Source organism: Manihot esculenta, chromosome 3 (assembly GCF_001659605.2).
Source record: "Manihot esculenta cultivar AM560-2 chromosome 3, M.esculenta_v8, whole genome shotgun sequence".
In the NCBI taxonomy this organism is placed as follows: domain Eukaryota; kingdom Viridiplantae; phylum Streptophyta; class Magnoliopsida; order Malpighiales; family Euphorbiaceae; genus Manihot; species Manihot esculenta.
In genome coordinates this window covers 31,539,321-31,560,030 of record NC_035163.2, presented here as the reverse complement: position 1 = coordinate 31,560,030, position 20,710 = coordinate 31,539,321, and the positions used below count along the sequence as shown (strand labels likewise).

The 20,710-nt window shown below is 36.1% G+C and overlaps 2 protein-coding genes and 1 pseudogene across 4 annotated transcripts; all 3 read left to right on the top strand.

Moving 5' to 3' along the window:
• The first annotated feature begins 287 nt into the window (after positions 1 to 287).
• On the top strand, positions 288 to 2,767 carry LOC110611133 (putative FBD-associated F-box protein At5g56700). 3 transcript variants are annotated; one of them, XM_021751275.2, is made up of 5 exons: positions 288 to 498; positions 636 to 735; positions 932 to 1,843; positions 1,948 to 2,097; positions 2,243 to 2,767. In XM_021751275.2, exons 2-5 carry the CDS (start codon positions 691 to 693, stop codon positions 2,567 to 2,569), a joined length of 1,434 nt encoding a protein of 477 aa, XP_021606967.1. In that variant the 5' UTR covers positions 288 to 498; positions 636 to 690; the 3' UTR covers positions 2,570 to 2,767. The 3 variants fall into 3 exon arrangements, with proteins under 3 accessions (XP_021606967.1, XP_021606968.1, XP_043811133.1); XM_021751276.2 differs by having other exon boundaries at positions 922 to 1,843; XM_043955198.1 differs by lacking the exon at positions 288 to 498 and having other exon boundaries at positions 519 to 735.
• A 28-nt stretch (positions 2,768 to 2,795) lies between these two features.
• Positions 2,796 to 5,150, top strand: LOC110611132 (putative pectinesterase/pectinesterase inhibitor 28). Its single transcript, XM_021751274.2, has 2 exons — positions 2,796 to 4,231; positions 4,315 to 5,150. The coding sequence occupies exons 1-2, from the start codon at positions 3,220 to 3,222 to the stop codon at positions 5,010 to 5,012; spliced, it is 1,710 nt and encodes a 569-aa protein (XP_021606966.1). The 5' UTR covers positions 2,796 to 3,219; the 3' UTR covers positions 5,013 to 5,150.
• Positions 5,151 to 8,754: 3,604 nt separating this feature from the next.
• Positions 8,755 to 12,842, top strand: LOC110611026 (annotated as a pseudogene).
• The last annotated feature ends 7,868 nt before the right edge of the window (positions 12,843 to 20,710 follow it).

Here is a 20,710-nt window from a genome sequence, read left to right as displayed (position 1 = left end):
CTAAGCATAACCGCAAAGTGAGAAGTTTCTCGGAAAGAGAAGAATGGAGAAAATTAAAAATTAAAAAGGTTAAATTTGGCATAAAAAACTATATCTTCAAATATCATTTTCGGTTTAAAAATTCTTGTAAATTTTATTAAAAAAATAAATATATCTAAATAAAATTACATTAATTGAATAGAGACGTATGTTAAATTTATATATTCTAATAAATGGTAACTTTATTATATAATTTGAAGGCAAATTTGATTTTTTAGGCCAAATAAAAAGGATTTGTCTATTAGCAGTCGGCGGGCGATCAACGTTCCATTTTCAATCACAAGCAAAAGGTAGCGACTAGCAAGCGAACATATTTGCATTTTCACGAAATTTCTGATTTACCTTTTATTGACTAAAAAATGAGCATGGGATTAAAGAAGCAATCCATATATATACTTTTCCCTGAAAGTTCTTTACTTTTGCCTGTAAACTTGAAAAGCATTCAAAGATCTCAATTGGGTGAGTGCTTATTCTCATTCTCTTAACAATCCTTGGCTGTTATTGTTTGGTTGCTCAGAAAAAATGGAGGGAATTAAATCTTTGAAACGTTGAAATTATTTTCTGTTACAATCTGCCTTTTATCTGTTGCTCTGCAGATTCTAAGGGTCTCAACTCGCTGCGGCGCTGCTCTTAGAACCAAATAGATTAGAAATGCCTAAACCTTCGTCATCGAGCTCCAATTTTGCAATGAAAAAGGTAATTAAAATTCTTGGATTGTTTCTGTCAAGGGAAGGGATTATAGATATGGAAAATTTTTTGGGAAGAGAGGCTGGGAAGAAATAACTCCATCATGGAGGTTACTTGAATGGTTGAAGAAGTTGTAAAAGAGTTTCTTTGTTTTTTTTTTTCTGAGATGGTATCCCTTATCTCACATTTCTTTAGTACATTGCAGTGTTACAGACAAGAGAATAACGTTGATGCAGATTGTTCCTGTTGCCACTTAAAAGAGAAACAAGAAGAAACTGATGCAGAAGATCAAATTAGTCGGTTGCCCAACGATGTACTTGTGTTAATTCTGTCTCATTTGCCTATGAAAGATGCAGCAAAAACTAACATCCTCTCCAGAAGATGGAGATACTTGTGGACATTCTTTACTGGTACTTTAGATTTTGATGCATCACTTACTTTAGAAGAATTAAGATTTCCCCTTGGTTCAGGTAATCTAAATTCCCTCCGAGAAGAAAGGCTACGTTTTGTTAGATGGGTTGATCAAGTTCTGGGATTACATCAGGCTCTAACAGTGGATGGATTAAGAATTATATTTGATGTTGGCTATGAATGTGATGTAGACAATTGGGTCAAATTTGCTCTGGATAAGAAGGTTCAAAAACTTGAGTTGGATTTTACTGATTTAAGAATGGCTGATTACTCTGAGCTCTACGCTTTTCCTTCCCACTTGTTTGAAAATTCAAACCCAAGTTCCCTAACAGCACTGCATTTGAAGCGTGTAAATGTGACTGGAGGTACTCTTGAGTGTCTGCTATCTCATTGTCCATTTCTTGAAGTGTTAAGCGTGAAGAATTCATCATCTCTATTAAGTTTGAACATTTGGGGTCCAACACTAAAGCTGAAGTATTTAGAGATATGGGGCTGCAGAAATTTTGAAAAACTGGAGATTTCTGCAGTAAATTTATTATCATTTTCATATCGTGGGCCTGAAGTTGTTCATTTTAAGCATGTTCCTCAGCTTCTTGAACTCAGTGTTGCAGGGAGTTTCTTTAAAGTCGTTGTTGATAAACTTTTCAAGCACTTGAGTTTTCTGTCTCAATTAAAGACACTTAACTTGCATTTCACTGGTCCTCTTGTAAGTTTAATTATGTTACTTATGCTTTATTTTTCCATAGACAGTCCATCCTTGCCATGATTCTATGAACCTACTTGTGATTGTTTTCTTGTTGAAACTTGCAGAAGCTTATTATGACAGGCCCACAGCAATTTCCCGAATTAAATAATCTCAAATATTTGGAATTGAAAGTTTCACTTCTAGAGTTTGGGGACCTCTTTTTACTCGCTCCTCTACTAAGAGCATCTCCTTCACTGCATAAACTTACCTTGTTGGTGAGTGTTTTCTTTACTTTGAAATACATCCTTCTTTGTAGACTGGTAAATTTATGATCAGTTGACATGTGGGCATTAAGAATCAAGACTTTTTTTCCCTAAATTCTTGAATAAAATATCATTATTTCTTTTCTCCTTGTTCAAGATATGTTATGCAGAGATGTCATCTGGAGACTTACAGACTTTAATAGATGAGCATACATATCATTGCCTCAAGGTGGTAGAGTTTATTGGGTTTGTTGGAAGCACAGCTGAAGTTGAATTTCTCCTGCATTTATCCAAGAATTCAGTGTCCCTTGAGAAGATGATCATCGATCCTTGTCGACCATATCCTTTAGGCGAACTATTCAAGTCTAGATCTCAAATATTGAAGTCAAAGTTCAGGGAAACAAAGGAGTATCTATTGGCTAAAGAGCGTGCCATTGAACTCCAGCAAAAACTACCTTCTGATCTTGAAATTGTGGTGCTGTAGTTATCTTCTGCGCACATTCTGAAATCATAGTCACAAGCGTTTGATAACTCCCCTCTTTTTAGATGTGAAGTCATGCATGATCTAGCTGGACTGAAATTCTTTGTATGAATTTATATATATATTTTTTATTTTACAATGTTAATACATCGTAAATCGATTTTAGGTATAATTTTTTCATTTTTAACTGAGAATTTTTTTTATAAGGTTTCATCACTTATTCTTTTTAGGAGAGTTTTTTTTAGCATTATTAGTGAATATTATTGCTAGGGGCGTAATTCTTTGTTTTTTTTTTCCTATTGTGCATATGTTGTGCTTGTGGTGCTCCTAATTAAACAGCATTGGTCCTCTCTGATCCCCGAACAAAGGCATCTGCATGTCTATATTGGTCATGGTCTCTCTTGACCTTCCATTTCCTAACAGAATTAACTGTTTCTCTCTCCCTCTATTTTTAATTTTACTATTCTTGTCTTCCTTCTGCTCCCTCCCTCCCTCCTTATATATGAGTCATGTAATCGATCTCTCAATCCAGAGCCCTGGGGGCAATATAGAATAACTACTCCTTCAGGCGAGCCCCAGGAGCTCTGTAGATATACATATATTGCCCCCACAATTCTTTTTTCCTTCATTACCTTGTCTCATATCTTTTCAAGATGAGTAATGGGTATGATCAAGCCGAAGAATCAGCAAAAAAGAAGAAAAAGATTGCCGTTATTGGCGTCTCATCAATTATCCTGGTTGCTATGGTAGTTGCAGTGGCGGTTGGGGTCAATGGTAGTTCCTCTGAAGAATCCGGCGCTACTGGCGAGATATCCACCTCCTCCAAGTCCATCGTGGCTATTTGCCAACCAACAGATTATAGAGAAACCTGCGAGACAAGTCTTAGCAAAGCTGCAAGTAACACCAGCGACCCTCAAAAGCTTGTTCAGGCAGGTTTCCAGGCTGCCATTGATTCTCTTAATGAAGCCATCAAGAAGTCCGAAACGTTGCAAGAAGTTGCAAAAGACCCAATGGCGAAGCAGGCTCTTGATGATTGCAAAGAGCTAATGGATGATGCAATTGATGATCTGAAGACTTCTTTTAAAGAGGTTGGAGATTTTGATGCAAGTAAACTGCATGAGTACGTGGATAACCTCAAAATTTGGCTCAGTGCCACCATAACTTACCAGCAAACTTGCTTGGATGGATTCGAGAACACCACTGGTCCTGCTGGGCAGAAAATGAAGGAAATCTTGACCCTTTCTAGCCAACTTACTAGTAATGGACTTGCTATGGTCTCTGGCCTCGCTGATATCATCAGGGATTTGAACCTTGCAGAATTCACAGGCCGTAGGCTCTTAAATGACAAAGGTTTACCTTCATGGGTGACAACAGAAAAGCAGAGACTCCTCGCCGAAACTGCAGCAACAATCAAGGCTGATATTACTGTTGCTCAGGATGGAAGTGGCCAGTTCAAGACTATTAATGAAGCTGTCAAGAATATCCCCAAGAAGAGCAACACAACCTTTGTTGTCTACATCAAGGAAGGAATCTACGAGGAGCAAGTCACCATCTCAAGGAGCATGACCCATGTCATGATGATCGGAGATGGTGCTAATAAGACAAAGATCACCGGAAGTCTCAGCTATGCTGGTGGCGTCCAGACATTCAAAACAGCAACAGTCTGTAAGTATTAATTCTCTCCACAGCAATATCAAAAAAAGAGTCATTATACTCGACAAATTCTAAGTTATTTTCGATTATTACAGCGATCAGTGGAAACCACTTCATTGCCAAGGACATTGGATTTGAGAACTCTGCAGGAGCCATTGGACACCAAGCCGTAGCACTGAAGGTACAATCTGATATGTCTATCTTCTATAATTGCCAAATGGATGGCTACCAAGACACCCTTTATTCCCACACCTACCGCCAATTCTATCGTGACTGCACTATCACCGGCACCATTGATTTCATCTTCGGTGACGCAGCCGCCGTTTACCAGAATTGCAAACTTGTGGTTAGGAAGCCATTAGAAAGCCAGAGATGCATCATAACTGCTCAAGGAAGGAATAACTCACGTGAAGCCACTGGTTTCGTCATCCAAAACTGCACCATCTCAGCCGACCCAGCCTACTTCCGTCTGCGATTCCGCAACGCAGCCTATCTTGGTCGTCCATGGAGGCAGTTCTCAAGGACCATTATCATGCAGTCTGAAATTGATGATTTGATCCACCCAGAGGGTTGGATGCCATGGATGGGTAGCGTTGGTCTCGACACTTGCTCTTACTCTGAGTTCGAAAATAGAGGACCTGGTGCTGATACCACCAAAAGAGTGACATGGAAGGGTATCAAGAAGGTCACTCCAGAGGAAGCTGCGGATTTCACCGCCGCTAAATTCATCGATGGAGACCTTTGGATTCCGGCCACAGGCGTTCCTTATACTCCTGGCATGATCAAGGAATAGACAAGGAGGGGGACAACAAATGTTAATTGTTATATGTATATAATTTATGTTTGTTGGTGGGTGCTTGCTCCATGCCAACTTAAAAACACTTGCATGTGTTTTTTTCTAACTAATTACTAAAAAGAAAAAATTTCATTACATATCATTAATTTTTTTTTAATTTTGAGGATTGATGGCCGTAAACATAAATTTTGATAAGAGAGTCAAATCCAAAATCTATCAAAAACATGAATTAGCTATTAGTGCCAACTTAAAAACACTTACATGTGTTTTTTTAACTAATTACTAAAAAAAATTCATTATATATCATATATTTTTTTTATTTTGAAAATCGCTAAACCATTAACATGCGTATGCAGTAAAATTTTTATAAGGGAGTCAAGTTCAAAACCTAAAGCCATTACACGAGTTAGCCATTTAGTGCCGACTTAAAAACACTTACATGTGTTTTTTTTCTAACTAATTACTAAAAGAAAAAATTTCATTACATATCATCTTTTTTAAAAATTTTTTTCTTAATTTTGAAGATCGCTGAACCATTAACATTCGGTCTACAGTAGAATCTTTATAAGAGAGTTAAAGTCCAAAACTTATTAGAGGACATTACGCGAGTTAGCCTATTAGCATGCAACCTAATTCAGAGCAGGCCAGATTAATCAGGGTTCGGGCTCATCCAAGAAAGACTCAACTCATCTGACATGATGGAAAGTAGTAGGGGAGCAGGCCAAGTTATGCCATGACGCTATCAGTACGAGCGACGAAAGGAAATTAAGTGGTCGTCTGACTATGGTGAAAATACAGGTACGTCTATACATACAACTCTATCTGATAGTAACAGGTAGCACTATAGTAGGGTGGAAATAAGAAAAAAATAAATAAAAGAGTTTTGAATCAGACTAAACTTAATGATTTACACCTAATCTCTACCTCTTCATGGATATCAAATTATCAAATCTCACACCAAAATTTGAATTTTCTTTCTATTGCATTCGAAGTAATACTCACATGTTCATTTAGTGTGATACTTTCTATAAGTATAATAGCTAAATTTTAAATCTAAACTCTCTTTTTACATTAATTCAAAAATATGAATTATTCTTTTAAAAAAATCACACAATTAGACGCTTTAACACTATAAAAATACTTGTTTTATTAGTATTTTTCCTTGGAAATCAGAAATTTAAATTCTTAAGAATTGCAGAATTTTTTTTTTTAATTCTTAACCTTATTAGCCATTTTTTTAATATTACAAATCAAAATACATATTATTAGTTTATTGAAAATATTATCATTATTTTCCATAAGTACTGTTAAGCTGTGTCACTATAAATTACTAATGCACTTATTTTATTTAATTAAATAAATAGATATCTAATTAAAAACATATATCCAGAGTTTTAAAAATAGAGATAGGTTCTTTCACTGTTTATTGAATCCAGAACACTAAACTCCATAGCTTGTATCAGTAATTAGTGGAGTTTTTTTCTTAAGGATAATATTCATTGAAAAAAATGCTTGAAAGCACAAAATACAAAACCTACCTACAAAACTGAAGTCTTAAAGCCTTCATAAACATAAAATTTTAAGCCCAACAAAGAGCAAAAATCCAAACTCAAAACTAAGCGTATTGGCCCAAAGAAATTTGAAACCCTAACTACATGAGAGAAAGCAAAACAATCTTGTCATGAATAAGGCTAAACATTCGAAAAGGGGCCAAGATGTTGGCAGCAAACAGAGAAAAAGACAAACCGAAAGCTTATACAATTCGATTAGCCGCTTCCTCGCCCATCTAAAATTCAACCAATCTAAATTAATAAATTTATTTAAATAATTATATTAGATTAACTTAAATATTTCATTAAATTTGCATATTTTTTATTAATTTTTATTGATTAATCAACAAATAACATTTTATTTTTAATTATTTATAAACTATAAACATAAAATATCAACAAAAATTAAAATATTTGTATCGGTCTCAAATTCAATTAACAATTAATATAAATTGTCCAAAATCATTTCAAATTTAATTATTATTACATCAATAAAATTTGAACCATTTAATTTTATATATTTTAATTAATAATTTGTATAAAAAATATTATTTATTAATAATTTTTATTTAAAAAATTAATATTTTTTTAAAAATCAAATTTTAATTTTTAAATAAAATTATATAAAAATTTTATAAATATTATTGTAAAAAAAAATCACCTTTTATTTATTTATTTATTTATTTTTTGTCATTTAGTGACAGGTAACTGCCATTTTACTAAAATGTTTATGTCTCTGTCATTTATAATTCGGATGAGTCAAAGCATCTCCATACTAGCAGCTATTTAATTTTTTTTTATATTTGTGCTGCTACGACTGCAAAATTCAATTCGAATTCATGTTATTCTAAATTTAATTATAACTAACTAAACCTATTTTATTAGAATTTATCAAATTAAAATTTATCAAATTAAAATAGATCATATTGACTACTTAAAAATACTCAATCGGTTATACCATTTCTAATTACACATCCTAAATTTTAACTTTTTTATCTCCTTTTATTTTAGTAGTTTGTTTGAATATAATACTAATTCAATTTTTTGTATCAATATTATTATTAAGAAAGTAATATTTCAATTCAAATTTTTTATTTTTATTTTTATTTTTCATTTTTCATTTTTTAAAAAATTAAAAATTAGTCATATGTACCTACCATATATTTTGTAGATTCTATAAAAGTAAAATTAATCACATTTATAAAAAAATAAAATAAATATACATAAATTACTTTAATCTTTAATTCGTATAAAATTTAAAAGTAATTACAGTTAAAATAATGGGTAAAATATTATTTTTATATAAATAATTAATTTAATATAAAAATATATACTTTACAATAATATTTATAATTTTTTAATATATTTTTATTTAAAAATTAAAATTTAAATATTTTTTAAAAATATTTAATTTTTAAATAAAATTTATTAATAAAAATTATTTTTTATATAAATTATTAATTAAAATATATAAAACTTAACTGTTTGGATTTTGTTCGGGTTTAACAATTAAGTTTAGTTATTTTATATTAATTTTTAATTAGATTTAAAATAAATTTTATTAATATGAATCGAGTTGTAATTTGGATATTTTAATTTTTGTGGATATTTATATATATTGAGTTAATTTATATATTTTTAAAATTAAATATTTTAATTTATTATTTTTATTATATTTTTAATTTAAAATAATTAGGTTTATAATATTTTATTTTATTAACAAAATAGCTCAACAACTTAATTTTTTTTTTTTTGAAATCAAACAACTTAAATTTTATATTTAACAAAACAAAAATATATTAAATAAATATTGTGTAATGCTATAACTAAATTATCTTATGTTATTTCATAAATTTACAGTTAAGCATAATATTGATATATATTATTGAAAAATATCAGTTTAAATCACAATATTTATTGCCTACATAAACTTTAATTTTCATTTACAATATTAATATTATGTAATATATAGAACAAATATTATCAATATGTTAAAAATTCTAATTTGTTTCTAGCAAAAAAAAAAGTTCTTCACAATTTTAATGGGGTTGAAAAACTTATTTTATTATTTTAAAATGTTAAATATAACTTTACTATTTTAGTAAATTAGAATAAGTATAAAAATTTTAGAGATTAAAAGGTAATTTTACTCAAAATATATTTACTAATAAAACTTTCAAAGGGCGAGATGCCCAGCGGGAAACCAGACAATCCAAACTTTTGAACTTCTCGCTCTCTTCTCTCTTTCTTCCTGGTGAAATCTCATTGCCATTACCACAAATCCAAACTTTCTCTTCAGTTTTCCCGGTAACCAATCACACCATAAGCCCTACCTCTCTACTCCATTATTCTGCCATTCCTTTTCTACTCTTTCTAATTGAGTCCCAAATCCTAGGGTTATAACTTACAATTGGAACCCCAACACACTCTGCCAAAACCGATTTGAAAATGACTAACAGAGAAACGCCTTCAAACAATATCCACACTGTCCAGGCAGAGAGAGACCTAGGAGCCAACTGGGAGGTAGATCTCGCTTCAAAGCTCGAAGACTACCTGTTGAAGATTTGCTCAGGTGAAATTAGGCCACCGAAGACTATAACACTGACGCCTCTGTAAATTTTGCTGAAGGTCAGGTTCTTTGTGCTTTTATGTTAATAAATTCTTTTCTTTTCTGTTTTCTTGTTAATTAATTGCTGTTTATTTTGGGGAATGTAGCTGCTTTGCTGCTTCAAGGTTCTGTTCAGGTGTATAGCAGGAAGGTGGAGTATTTACATACCCTGGTGTTGCATGCTTTGGAGTTTATTTCTCAAAAGAGGTTATTTCCTCTTCAATTTTTATCATTTCTTTATGGTGGTTAAGTTCTAATTGGACTAACAAAGCAAATTTTCTTTGTAAAAAATTAATTTCTATCTCTAAGTCACTGGATATAGATTTTAGAGGACTTGTTCAATTAGTAAAAGGTCACATCTTTTTGCATTTAATTGTAGAATAATTGGTGAGAGTGCATATATGTAACTTTTAATTCTGTCATTGTGTTGGTGACTTTTAATTTTCAAAAATTTATTATATCTGATATGTAAAGCATAAAGCTGACAATTTGTTATATATATCTTAGAATGCATTATGTCCCTACACACCCATAAGTTATTCTTGTTTTGTCAACAATTTCATTTCATAAGGTTTAGTTTGTGGATATAGCTATCTTGAATTTGGTTTACTTTTACATTAGCTTGCCCATTTATTGCGAGCCACTATGCCAACTATGCAATCCTTTTGATTTTATGCATTTTGAATAGGCCGGAGCAATCAGAGGGCACATCAGTTCAGCCTGAGCAAAGTTGTTCCCATGCAGTTTCTGATGAAGAAAATGATCAATTTTGGTGCTTAGATGATATCTCTGGTGTGTTTAAATACTGCACTCTATATATTGATGCTATAGTGCAAATATCAGCTAAAGTGTTCATTATACTGCAGTGGAAGCAAGGAATTCCTTAGATGATTCAACTAGTAAAGATGCTTCTTTCTATCATTTTGTGAAACCACCAGCAAACCTTGTTGTCCTTGAAGGTGATTGCTTGGATACCAGCGGTGATGGCGGAGAATTAGAATCATACCTGGTATGACTTATGTTTGCACCTTTTCTATATTGATGAATTTTCTATCTGCTTGATCTTAAAAACTTGTCTTTTTCTGCATTCTTGCAGTTAGCCACCAATGATCTCTATAGGAATTTTATTCTTTTAAACCCATGTGATTCCGTGGTAGTGGATGATTTTTTAAAGGGTGATGAAACTGGAAAAGTACCAAATAGTATTTATAGGGGAAGCTCAACTTGCAAGAGCTTTCAGTCCCCCACAAGACGTTCAGGGGGAACTGCACGCAGATCATCACTTGGAAAGAACCTTGATGAAAATCTCAAAAAACCTCCTATGGCCGATGCTTATGATAATTATGAAGATAGTAACCATGAATTTGATATGGAGGATGGATATTCAGAACCTGGGAACTTGGAAGATTCAGAAGATGACGATGTCAACTATGATCCATGGAAACCCTTAAATCCCCATGAACCTGGGAACCTAAAAGTGAAACCTTTTAGAAAAGGTTTTTAAAGAACTTATCTCTCTTATTTATTTTGGTTGCATTATAATTTCTTTGTGCATCTAATAATCACTTGTCTTGGATTTTCTTAACAAGCAGTAAAACCTTACGGAAGGAATGGAGTAAATTTTGCCAAGCAGACCTCTATAACTACTCAGTTTCCTCTTGCAATGATGCATGGTACTATCAATCCTGAATTCATAGAAATATGGAAAGCACGACATAAAGGATATGGAAGCAACTCCCATTCTCCTCCTTTATATGAAAAGGTACTGATTTCTTCAAAATTGTATTACCTGAACTTGAAGTTTGTTTTGTGATTGTTGTATGATGCTTGATGTTACTATTGCAGCTAAGGCAATCCCTTAGTGACGAATGTAACAACTCTAATGAGACTTTTGGTGATGCTAATAATACAAATAAAGGTATCGAACACGACGATGAAATTTCAGATTTTGAGCAGCCTGATGAGATGTCAAAAAGTATGTATATGGATGAAGATTTATCTCAAAATGAAAAGGTTTGTAGGTTTGTGTCTTTATTAAAGTTTACATATGATAGTATAAGGAATACCTGAAGTTGCTTATTGATTGATCTTCTGCAGTTTGACGATAGCTCTACTCAATTTGATGCCAATGAAGCTTTTCGATATGAAGAGCCGAGTTCTCAAGCAAGCTTAGAAGATCTTTGTCGCTTTCACCTAGTAAGTATAAATTTGTTTGGTATTTTGCTAGAGTTTAGATATATTTTAATATATTTAATCAAAAAAAATTCTCAAATGCAATCTAATCTAACACTTCAATTAACTTCACGATGTCCATTCACACTGCATTTCTTTTGCTTGGTTATTATGGGAGTGTGAAAGCTCACTGATAATTTTATCACGTAGGACGCTCTCCTTGCTGACATAGCTGAAACTGATAAACAGACTGAAATGGCTACTCGAGTTTCAATGTGGAAACAGAAAATTGAGCACAATTTGGAAGAACAGGTAATTAGAGCTTTTTGATTCCCTCACTTAAATCTGAACTTTAATTTTGATCAATTATAGCTATACATCTTATTTTCTTCTGCGCTTTTTAAGTTGTACACCTTTTTACTCTTTTAGATTGAAGGAAATTTTTGTCTCTGATAGGATGCACGCTCCCCTTTTAATATTCATGCCTATGGTGAAAGAATTCTTGACAAATTATCTTTTGAAGCTAACCGTGATAATATCATGTCCTTTGTTGATATTGTGGAGGGACAAAAAAAGCATGACGTGGCTCGAATATTCTCTGCACTTCTTCAGTTGGTAAGTCCTTTGATACATTTTAATTTTGCCTAGCTTGGTTTTTTTTTTCTTCTTTTTGTTAAAAAAATAGCGTGATTGGTTAGCTAAAGTAAAAAGGGTTGGTTAGCTTAAAGTAAAATGAGTTGTTTTAAGAGAGATAATTTTTTTTCAGCAATTTTGCTTGAATCGTCTACTAAATAGATGTTTATCAGTACTATTCAACTAAATTTCTAATTTTAGGTGAATAATGGGGACGTTGATTTGGAGAAAAGTGGAGTAGCCGGTGAGTCCATTTGTTACACAGCAGTGAATCCATTTTATATCCGGCTACTCAGCCACGACAAGAGAATGAAGTTTCAATTGCCAAAAAAGAGAGTTAAATCGCCTATATTTAAAAGGATATGAGAAGCGTTCAAGAGATAAGTTTAGCTTACTAACATCCCCACTCATCAATTCATCATCAGAAGGTGAATCAACAGTGCTGCCATCACAAAGTAACCGCAAAACATCTGTCAAGGTTGGGAAGGTCAGCCAGTGTAAGGCGCACTCCTGAGAGTAAGAGGATACGATATGTCCAATGGTTGAACCAATAGACTTGCATTCTACAAGGTGACACAGAAGCTGTTAGCAAGTTTTCCTTTCATCCTCCATTGCTGAGGCAATTCAACTTCTATGCTGAAAGACTCGGAGAATGTAATATCAATCTACTTACCATCAACTCCCAAGATGTTTACGTTCTCAATTTAGAAAGCATTTCATTGGGCAATTATTAGCGTCTTTGTATTGGGCTTGTCTAAATGAATCTGGAAAGGGCTTTTTATTATGAGCTATAGTTGCAGTCTTGTTGACTAACCGAAGATATTCACAGAGTAATGGCTTCATGAGCTTCATTTTTTTTTTTTTCTTCTTTTGAACAATCCAAATAGGATTGCATTTAAAAGGCTATAAAAAAGCTCAGCACAAGAGGGCTTCATGAGCAATTTGATACGATGAATTTTAGCATATATCACTACTTTTGACTAATTTATTCATTTAGTTTTCGATGGACGGATTCTTTCGACGTCGGACTATAAAATGAATGCGATCATTGCGCACATTTCAATATGGGAGGGTTAAATATAATAATAGGTAAAAATAATGTAATATGTTCTCTTTTTTTTTGGCTTTAAATCCATTTTTATTTAATTATATGAAGTTTCAAGTTGAGATTCCAATCGAGTAACAAATTACAGAAGTAGACAAGCCTTTTCCAAGTCTCCAACGTCTCTCCTTTCAATAAATATTTACGTTTAATACTGTGATTTGCTCGATGCGCTTGCGTATGCGTATAATTATAATTTTATTCTTTTAAATAGTTTTTTTAAAAAATAATTTTTAAATTGATATTACACAATAACCACTTAAAAAAGAGTATGGGCTAACATTTAAAAAGAGAATCACGTAGTAAGAGTCTAATCAGATTATACTCAATTCAATCGATAAAAAAGAAAATTTAAACACTTCAAGTTAATCTCATTTCGATTTTTCGTCAAAACTCGCCTTTCCAACTACAGGGTAAGCCTCCATAGGAAGTTAGTGTTAATGGTTACAATACAATAGATCTCCGTTACGTCTGTAATCACGGGATTCTCGATCAATTAGCTGACGAGATCCTTTATCAACGAGTCTGCCACATCATTGCCGAATTTTCAAGAAATACTATAATTAACTTTATTTTTTTACAGTATAAAAACTAATGATTATAAAGATAAAGGTACACAATTCTTATATAACTACTCCTGAGTTCCAAACATTACAATACTCTCGCCTTTTTCTTTAATTTACTGATTTGAGCATTTAAGTGGTTGTCGTAGACGCCAATCACCTCACATTTTTTTCTTGCGAAATTGACCAATTACAACACAGTTTCATTCTGACCGCATTATTCGGTTTCATTGTCGGAAAATCTATTTAATTCTCTCTATTCATTTGGACTAAAACTATTATCTTATCCCCCTTCTCTTAAAAAGAAAAATTTTTTCTTTTCTCTCTCGAAATGGTCAGCGATTCATGAGCTGCTGCTAAAGTTATTACCAATAAGGGCAACTGCGAAGTTCACCAGGTGGCTAGAGGTGATAACGAAAAAGCCGATTTTCTGACTAAAATTGCGACGACAGAGGAAGGAGAATCGTGAATGATATCTGTGTATATGTTTTTGACACAGAATGATCAGCCAACCGATGAAGGATCCGCTAAACAGGTAATAAAGAAATTCTTTAAATATGTATTAATTAATGGTCGGTTGTACAGGAAATCCTCAACTCAATTAAGGTTATGATGCGCAATAGAAGATGAGGGTCGATAAATCGTTAAAGACATTCATGAAGGTAATCGTGAAAATTATGGAGGAGCTCAAACGATCCCCCAGAATGCATTTAGATAAAGATACTACTGGCCCATGATAATACAGGATGCAAAAGAACTTATCCAAAGGTGTGATCGATGTCAAGCGTGTAACGACCCGAAAACCGAACCGCTACCGGCGCTAGGATCCAGATTCGCTTAAGGCCGCCGGGACCCGTAGCGAGCCTAATATGAACTCTGTGTACCTGATAAATCTCATACATGATCAAACATAAAAATAAAAACTGAAAAAAAACTTTCCTGCTATTTACCAAGCTTGACCTGCATACACTATGTTTGTAAACATAGAACCACATACTAGAGCTCTCCTCATATGCTTTAGATGGGTCAGCATATTATACATCAGGCTTGGTTCAACACATTTCTCATCAAGAAACATTCAATAAAGATCATGCATAACAAGGGATTAACCATACACTAGGGCAAAGCACAACTCTATCCATTACATGACATTATATATCTATACATTTCATTACATACTAGTCCTTTATTTTACATCATATCCACTACTCTATTACATAACAAAACCATAGCCAACTCATACTCATAACTCTGCTGACTCTGACTTTCCATAGCTAACTCTGGCCCTGCAAAACTGGGGGTGAGGGAGGGGTGAGCTACTAGAGCCCAGTGAGTAGAACAATAAAACAGTTCATTAATTATATGCTTTCATGAAGTGCGCCACATCACAAACATTTCACATTACGGATTGGACATGACCTCAAAACTCCCTCTGTCAGTGCCCGGCCCCCAAAGGAGCTCACACAGGATTTTCATTACATAACAGATCTTGGGCTATTGAGGTCGCCTTGGTTCATCCACATCAACAGTAAATAATGCAATGCATCATATTCGTGACACTAGTACAATCAACCTATGCCATATAATCATGATGCATGAATATGCTTTAGGCATTTGATTTATCATATTAAAGGATTTAGTTTAGTTCCACTCACCTCTGATCAACTGCTGAACAATCTCTGTAACTCTAACTCTGTGGGCCTCCTTGGTTCCTCGGGGCCGCACCTACACAGGTGGACTCAAATGAGGACCAAACATACTCTAAACAACTCATAAACAACTCCCCAAAAACCCCCTAAAACATCATAAGCATGCATGGAAAAATGGGCAAAGAAAGGCTGGACAAGGCACCTTCGGAGGCAGGTTTGGCGGCCGAACACCCTCTCCAGAGACGAAACTCGGGCACTTTCGGCGGCACCTTCGGCGGCCGAAAGTCCCTTCCAGATCCGAAAGTCCAAACTTTCGGGGGCAAGGTTCGGGGGCTGAAAGACCTTCCAAAGCCAAAAATCACCCACCTTCGGCGGCATGTTCGGCGGCCGAACCTACCCTCCAGAGACGAAATTTTCAACTTTCGGGGGCAAGGTTAGGCGGCCAAAACAGCCTCCCTAAGGGGTTCGGCGACCGAACCTTGCTTCGGCGGCCGAACCTGAGTTTCTCAGACAGGCAAAACCTGTTCCAAACTCATGCTTCTAGCCTCCAAAAACCAAAAACACACCCATATCATGCCTGCCAACTCTCACCAATTACATAAACCATATACTAAGCATATAGGGGCCTAACAACTAGTTCAAACCCCAAAAACAACATCAAACATCATCAAATCACATATGCTCAACATATGCTCAACTTATAGATCTACTAAAAACCATCCCATAAAACTCTCTTAAACTCTTTAAAACATGCTTTAAACATAAGGGGAGGTGAGGATCCATGCTTACCTCTTGAAGACCGAGAGGATCGATGGTCCCAACGTGGAGATGTGGTGGAAAACGAGCCAAAGTCTCCAAGTTCCTCAAACTTGCCTTCTTTGCTCAAAAACTCTAAAAACCAAGTTTAAACACATTAAAACATGCAAGATTTGAAGACATCTCATGAAAACATCCCAAGGGAAACAAAACCTACCTTTGACCAAAAACAGAGAGCTCAAACACCCTCCATTTCCGGTCAAAGGGCTTTTATAGGTGGCCAACCGCCTCTCCTTCGGCGGCCAAAACTGCATGCAAAATCATGCAATGTTCTGCGGCCGAACTTCACCTTCGGCAGCCGAACCTTGCATTTGCCTCCTTAAATTTTTCCTTTTCAAAACTCAATTCCTTTCTCATTCAAAACCTTAAAACACTTAAAAACATTTGAGAAAACCTTTCTTTTACCTTTCTAGGAACCTCCGACATCCTCGAATTCCATATTCCAATGGAGATTCCGCTGGAAAGTAAGAATTCTGATGCCGGCGTCTAGCCAGGTATTACAAAGCGCATGCAAGCAGCCCGAGATCTCAGGAAGTTCTGAAGAAATGCAATTCAGCAGTAGAGCCAAGTCACGTGTCTTTGATGTAGGAGACTTAGTTCTTAAAATAATCGATGTAACAAGCGATAATCGATGTAACAAGGCGAGAATCCATCAGGCCATCTGGGTGTTAGTTCCACTAAAAGGCTACAAGGCCATTCGGACATCGGTCCTACGTAACAAGGCATCTCATATGAGGCCACAAGGCTGAAATCCGCTAGGCCATCCGGGTGTTAGTCTCACTAAAAGGGTACAAAGCCAGTCAGGCGTCGGTCCCGCATAATAAGGCTACAAAGCCATCCGGACGTTAACCCCACTAAAAGGCTATAAGGCCATCTGAGTGTCAGTCTCGCATAATAAGGCCACAAGGCCATCCTGATGTTAGTCTCACTAAAAGGCCACAAGTCCATCCGGGCGTCGGGCCTGTATAACAAGGCCACAAGACCATTCGGACATTGGTCATCGGTTCCACATAACAAGGCCACAAAGCCATTTGGACTTCAGTCCTGCATAACAAGGCCATAAGACCATCTAAGTATTTGTCCCACTAAAAAGCCGCAAGGCCATTCGGGCATTGGTCCCACATAACAAGGCCATCCGAGTGTTAGTCCACTAAAAGATCACAAGGCCATCCGGGCATCGGTTTGACATAACAAGGTATCTCATGCTAGGCCACAAGTGTAACGACCCGAAAATCGGACCGCTATCGGCGCTAGGATCCAGATCGGCTTAAGGCCGCCGGGACCCGTAGCAAGCCAAACATTCATCCTATATACCTGTTTAATCCCATACATGATCAACAATTACATAAAAATTTAAAACTTTCTCATTTAATCATTCATTCTTTCTTTCTTTCATTCATTCATTCATTCATTCTTTCACCAAGCTTAACCTGTGCAGGCACAAATCATAACATAAAACCTCGCACTGGAGTCCTCATCAAATACTCCAATGGGGTAACATAACATACATTAAGCTTGGTTCACAATAATTATCATTAAACATTTAAGATCATGTACTAGAGAGGGATTAACAACATACTATGGTCAAGCACAACTCTAAACTTCCATAAGCATCAATACATTACATTTCTATACTATACTTTTACATTACATCATATTCATGTCCACAGCTAACTATTACATAAAACATGACTCTACTCCTGCTGACCTCCTGGTCTACCCTGTACTTGCAAATCTGGGGGTTAAGGGAGAGGGGTGAGCTATAAAGCCCAGTGAGCAGAATAAATAAACATTCATTTTAAATTTCATGCTTTCATGAAATGCAGCATATCACAAACAAATCACATCAAGGATGGTATTGTCACCAATAGCCCTCTACATAATTCCATAGTGCCAGAACGTAGAATGGGTCCTGGTCTTTCACTTAAACATAACATTCCAAAGTGCCAGAACGTAGAATGGGTCCTGGTCTTTCTCTTACATGGTGCCAGCGAACGTAGAATGGGTCCCACTGGTCTTTCATTCCGTACCGTACATAACATATCATCACATCATAGATCGAGGGCTATGGATCATCCAATATCCATCCGCATCAACAACATATTATGCAATGCAACATATTCGTGAATTCTAATGCAAGCAACCTAATATATCTCATGGCATACGTGATGCATGTATCATGCTCAAATTTATTTATTTGCTTTGAAACATGAAGAGTTATTCCACTCACCTCTGGCTGAAGCTCTAATGACTCTGAAGCAGTTATCTCACTGCTGAAGGCCTCGGTTTCTCGGGTCCAAACCTACACAGGTGGACTCAAATGAGGGACCAAACATCCATAAACATGACTCTAAAATACTCCCCAAAAAGCCCCTAAAACACCTTAAAACAATCATAGAAATCATGCAAAGGAGGGCTGAACAAGGCACTTTCGGTGGCAGGTTCGGCGGTCGAAAGGCCCTCCAGGCTTAGAAAGTCATGCACCTTCGGCGGCACTTTCGGCGGCCGAAGGTTCCTTCCAGAGACGAAACTCATGCATGTTCTGCGGCACCTTTGGCGGCCGAAACTCCCTTCCATAGCCGAAAGTCCACTTTCGGGGGCAGGGTTCGGCAGCCGATACATGCTACCACAGGCAGGTTCGGCGGCCGAAAGTCCCTTCGGCTACCGAACCTGAGTTCTTCCCAAAGGGCAGAAACTCAGCCTTCCTCATGCATAAACCCCTCCCACTCAATCAATCATACATTTTCCTATTCTACAACATGCATACTCAAGCATACAAGTTCCTAGGGGCTTCAAACTATCCTAAACCCCATCTACAACATATCAAACATGCATATCCAACATACATTGCTCATAAACAAACATTTAACCAAAAACTCAACATAAACCTACACATGCATTCTACCCCAAGAAACTTCATAAAACTTACTTAAAACATGAAAGGAACTATGGATCTACTCTTACCTCTTGAAGAACGAGAGGATACGTGATCCAACTCGGAGATGGGAGACATTTCAACTCTTTGGTCTCCAAGCTCCAAAACTTGCTCCTTTGCTCAAAAATCTTCAAACCAAGGTAAAACTTGTTAAAACATGAAAGATCGGAGGAAAATCATAAAAAACGAACCATGGGAGAGCAAGAACTCACCGTGGCCGAAAATGGAGAGAAAACTTGCCCGTTTTGGCCATGGAGCTCTTATATAGGGGCTGCCAGACCACCTTTCGGCAGCCTAAAGTGCCTCCAAAACTCATGCAAGTTCGGCGGCCGAACATGAGGTTCGGCGGCCGAACCTTTGAAACTTTCAGAAGCCTAACTTGCCCCCCTAAACCATCCAATGTTCGGCGGCCGAACCTGGAAATGCCTCCATAGTCTTTTTCATTCAAAACTCAATTTCTTTCTTGCTTAAAACCATAAAATATAATAAAACATTTTATGAAAACATGATTTTACCCTTCTAGAGGTCTCCGACATTCGGAATTCCACCGGACGGTAGGAATTCCGATACCGGAGTCTAGCCGGGTATTACAACAAGGTCATTCGGATGTTAGTCCCACTAAAAGACCACAAGGCCATCTAGGGGCCAATCCTACTAAGCAAGACATTCTATATCTAGGCCACAAGGCAGGAATGAGTGAGGTCACGCGACCGAGCATTTGTCCCATTTCATAGAAAGTCTCCAAGGCATTTGTCGTTACTCTTACAACCACTCCCTCAAATCCAAAACTTTTTAAAGGAAGAAGGCCATTTGACGATCGGCGAAGGCAGGACAAGCTGCTACATGAGCGAATGAAGTTACAAGAAAGAAAATGGTCGAAGGCTCATTAGGGTTGGAAAGTGCTTAGAAGTCTACTAGGACTAGATAATGCTCGGAAGCTCGTCAGGTCTAGAAAGAGCTTGGAAGCCCGCCAGGTCTAAAAGATGACGAGGAGCCTACCAGGGCCAGATAATGCCCAAAAGCTTGTTAGAGTTGAAAAATGCCCGAAAGCTCACCAAGACTGGTTAAGGCAAGAGAAAGCCAGGGTGTTACCATATCACTCAGATCAATTTTGGCTAGAAGATGGACAAGATTTTGAACGGGGTGGTCACCAGGACAAGTAAGAAAAAAGCGAGGATAGCACGCGCTCAGCTCGAATAAAAACTGACTTAGGAGGATATCTGCAAGACTAACGACCAGGTGTTAGTCCTGGTTAATAAAAATCCCAAGTCATACCGTGACCGGAATTTCATAGCCACAAGGCAAATGCCATTTATGGGCAAGAACAGGTAAAGCAACGCGAGTATGAAAGGCTAATCGAAACAAGCCATATGCCCCAAATTGTGAGGACTACCGTTACCTTCGAATTTAAAGAATCGAAGACTAGCGAGGGGTTTCTGATATTACACAATAATCATCTAAAGAAGGACATGTGTTGACATTCGAAAATAGGACTACATGGCAAGAGTTTGATCAGATGATGCTCAGTCCCATTGAAAAAAAAGAAGATCTAGACACTTTTGGTCGATCTCAGTTTGGCTCTTTGTTAAGACTTGCCCTCTCACCTATAGGATAAAGCTCCATGGCTACGATTCGACTACATTATTATCAGATTTCCAGAAATACTA

Excerpts from the sequence above, each read along its gene's own strand:
- LOC110611133 (XM_021751275.2), top strand. The coding sequence starts at position 691 with ATGCCTAAACCTTCGTCATCGAGCTCCAATTTTGCAATGAAAAAG. Across the intron at positions 736-931 it reads CCAATTTTGCAATGAAAAAG|TGTTACAGACAAGAGAATAA; the intron begins GTAATTAAAATT and ends AGTACATTGCAG. Across the intron at positions 2,098-2,242 it reads TGCATAAACTTACCTTGTTG|ATATGTTATGCAGAGATGTC; the intron begins GTGAGTGTTTTC and ends TCCTTGTTCAAG.
- LOC110611132 (XM_021751274.2), top strand. The coding sequence starts at position 3,220 with ATGAGTAATGGGTATGATCAAGCCGAAGAATCAGCAAAAAAGAAGAAA. Across the intron at positions 4,232-4,314 it reads ATTCAAAACAGCAACAGTCT|CGATCAGTGGAAACCACTTC; the intron begins GTAAGTATTAAT and ends CGATTATTACAG.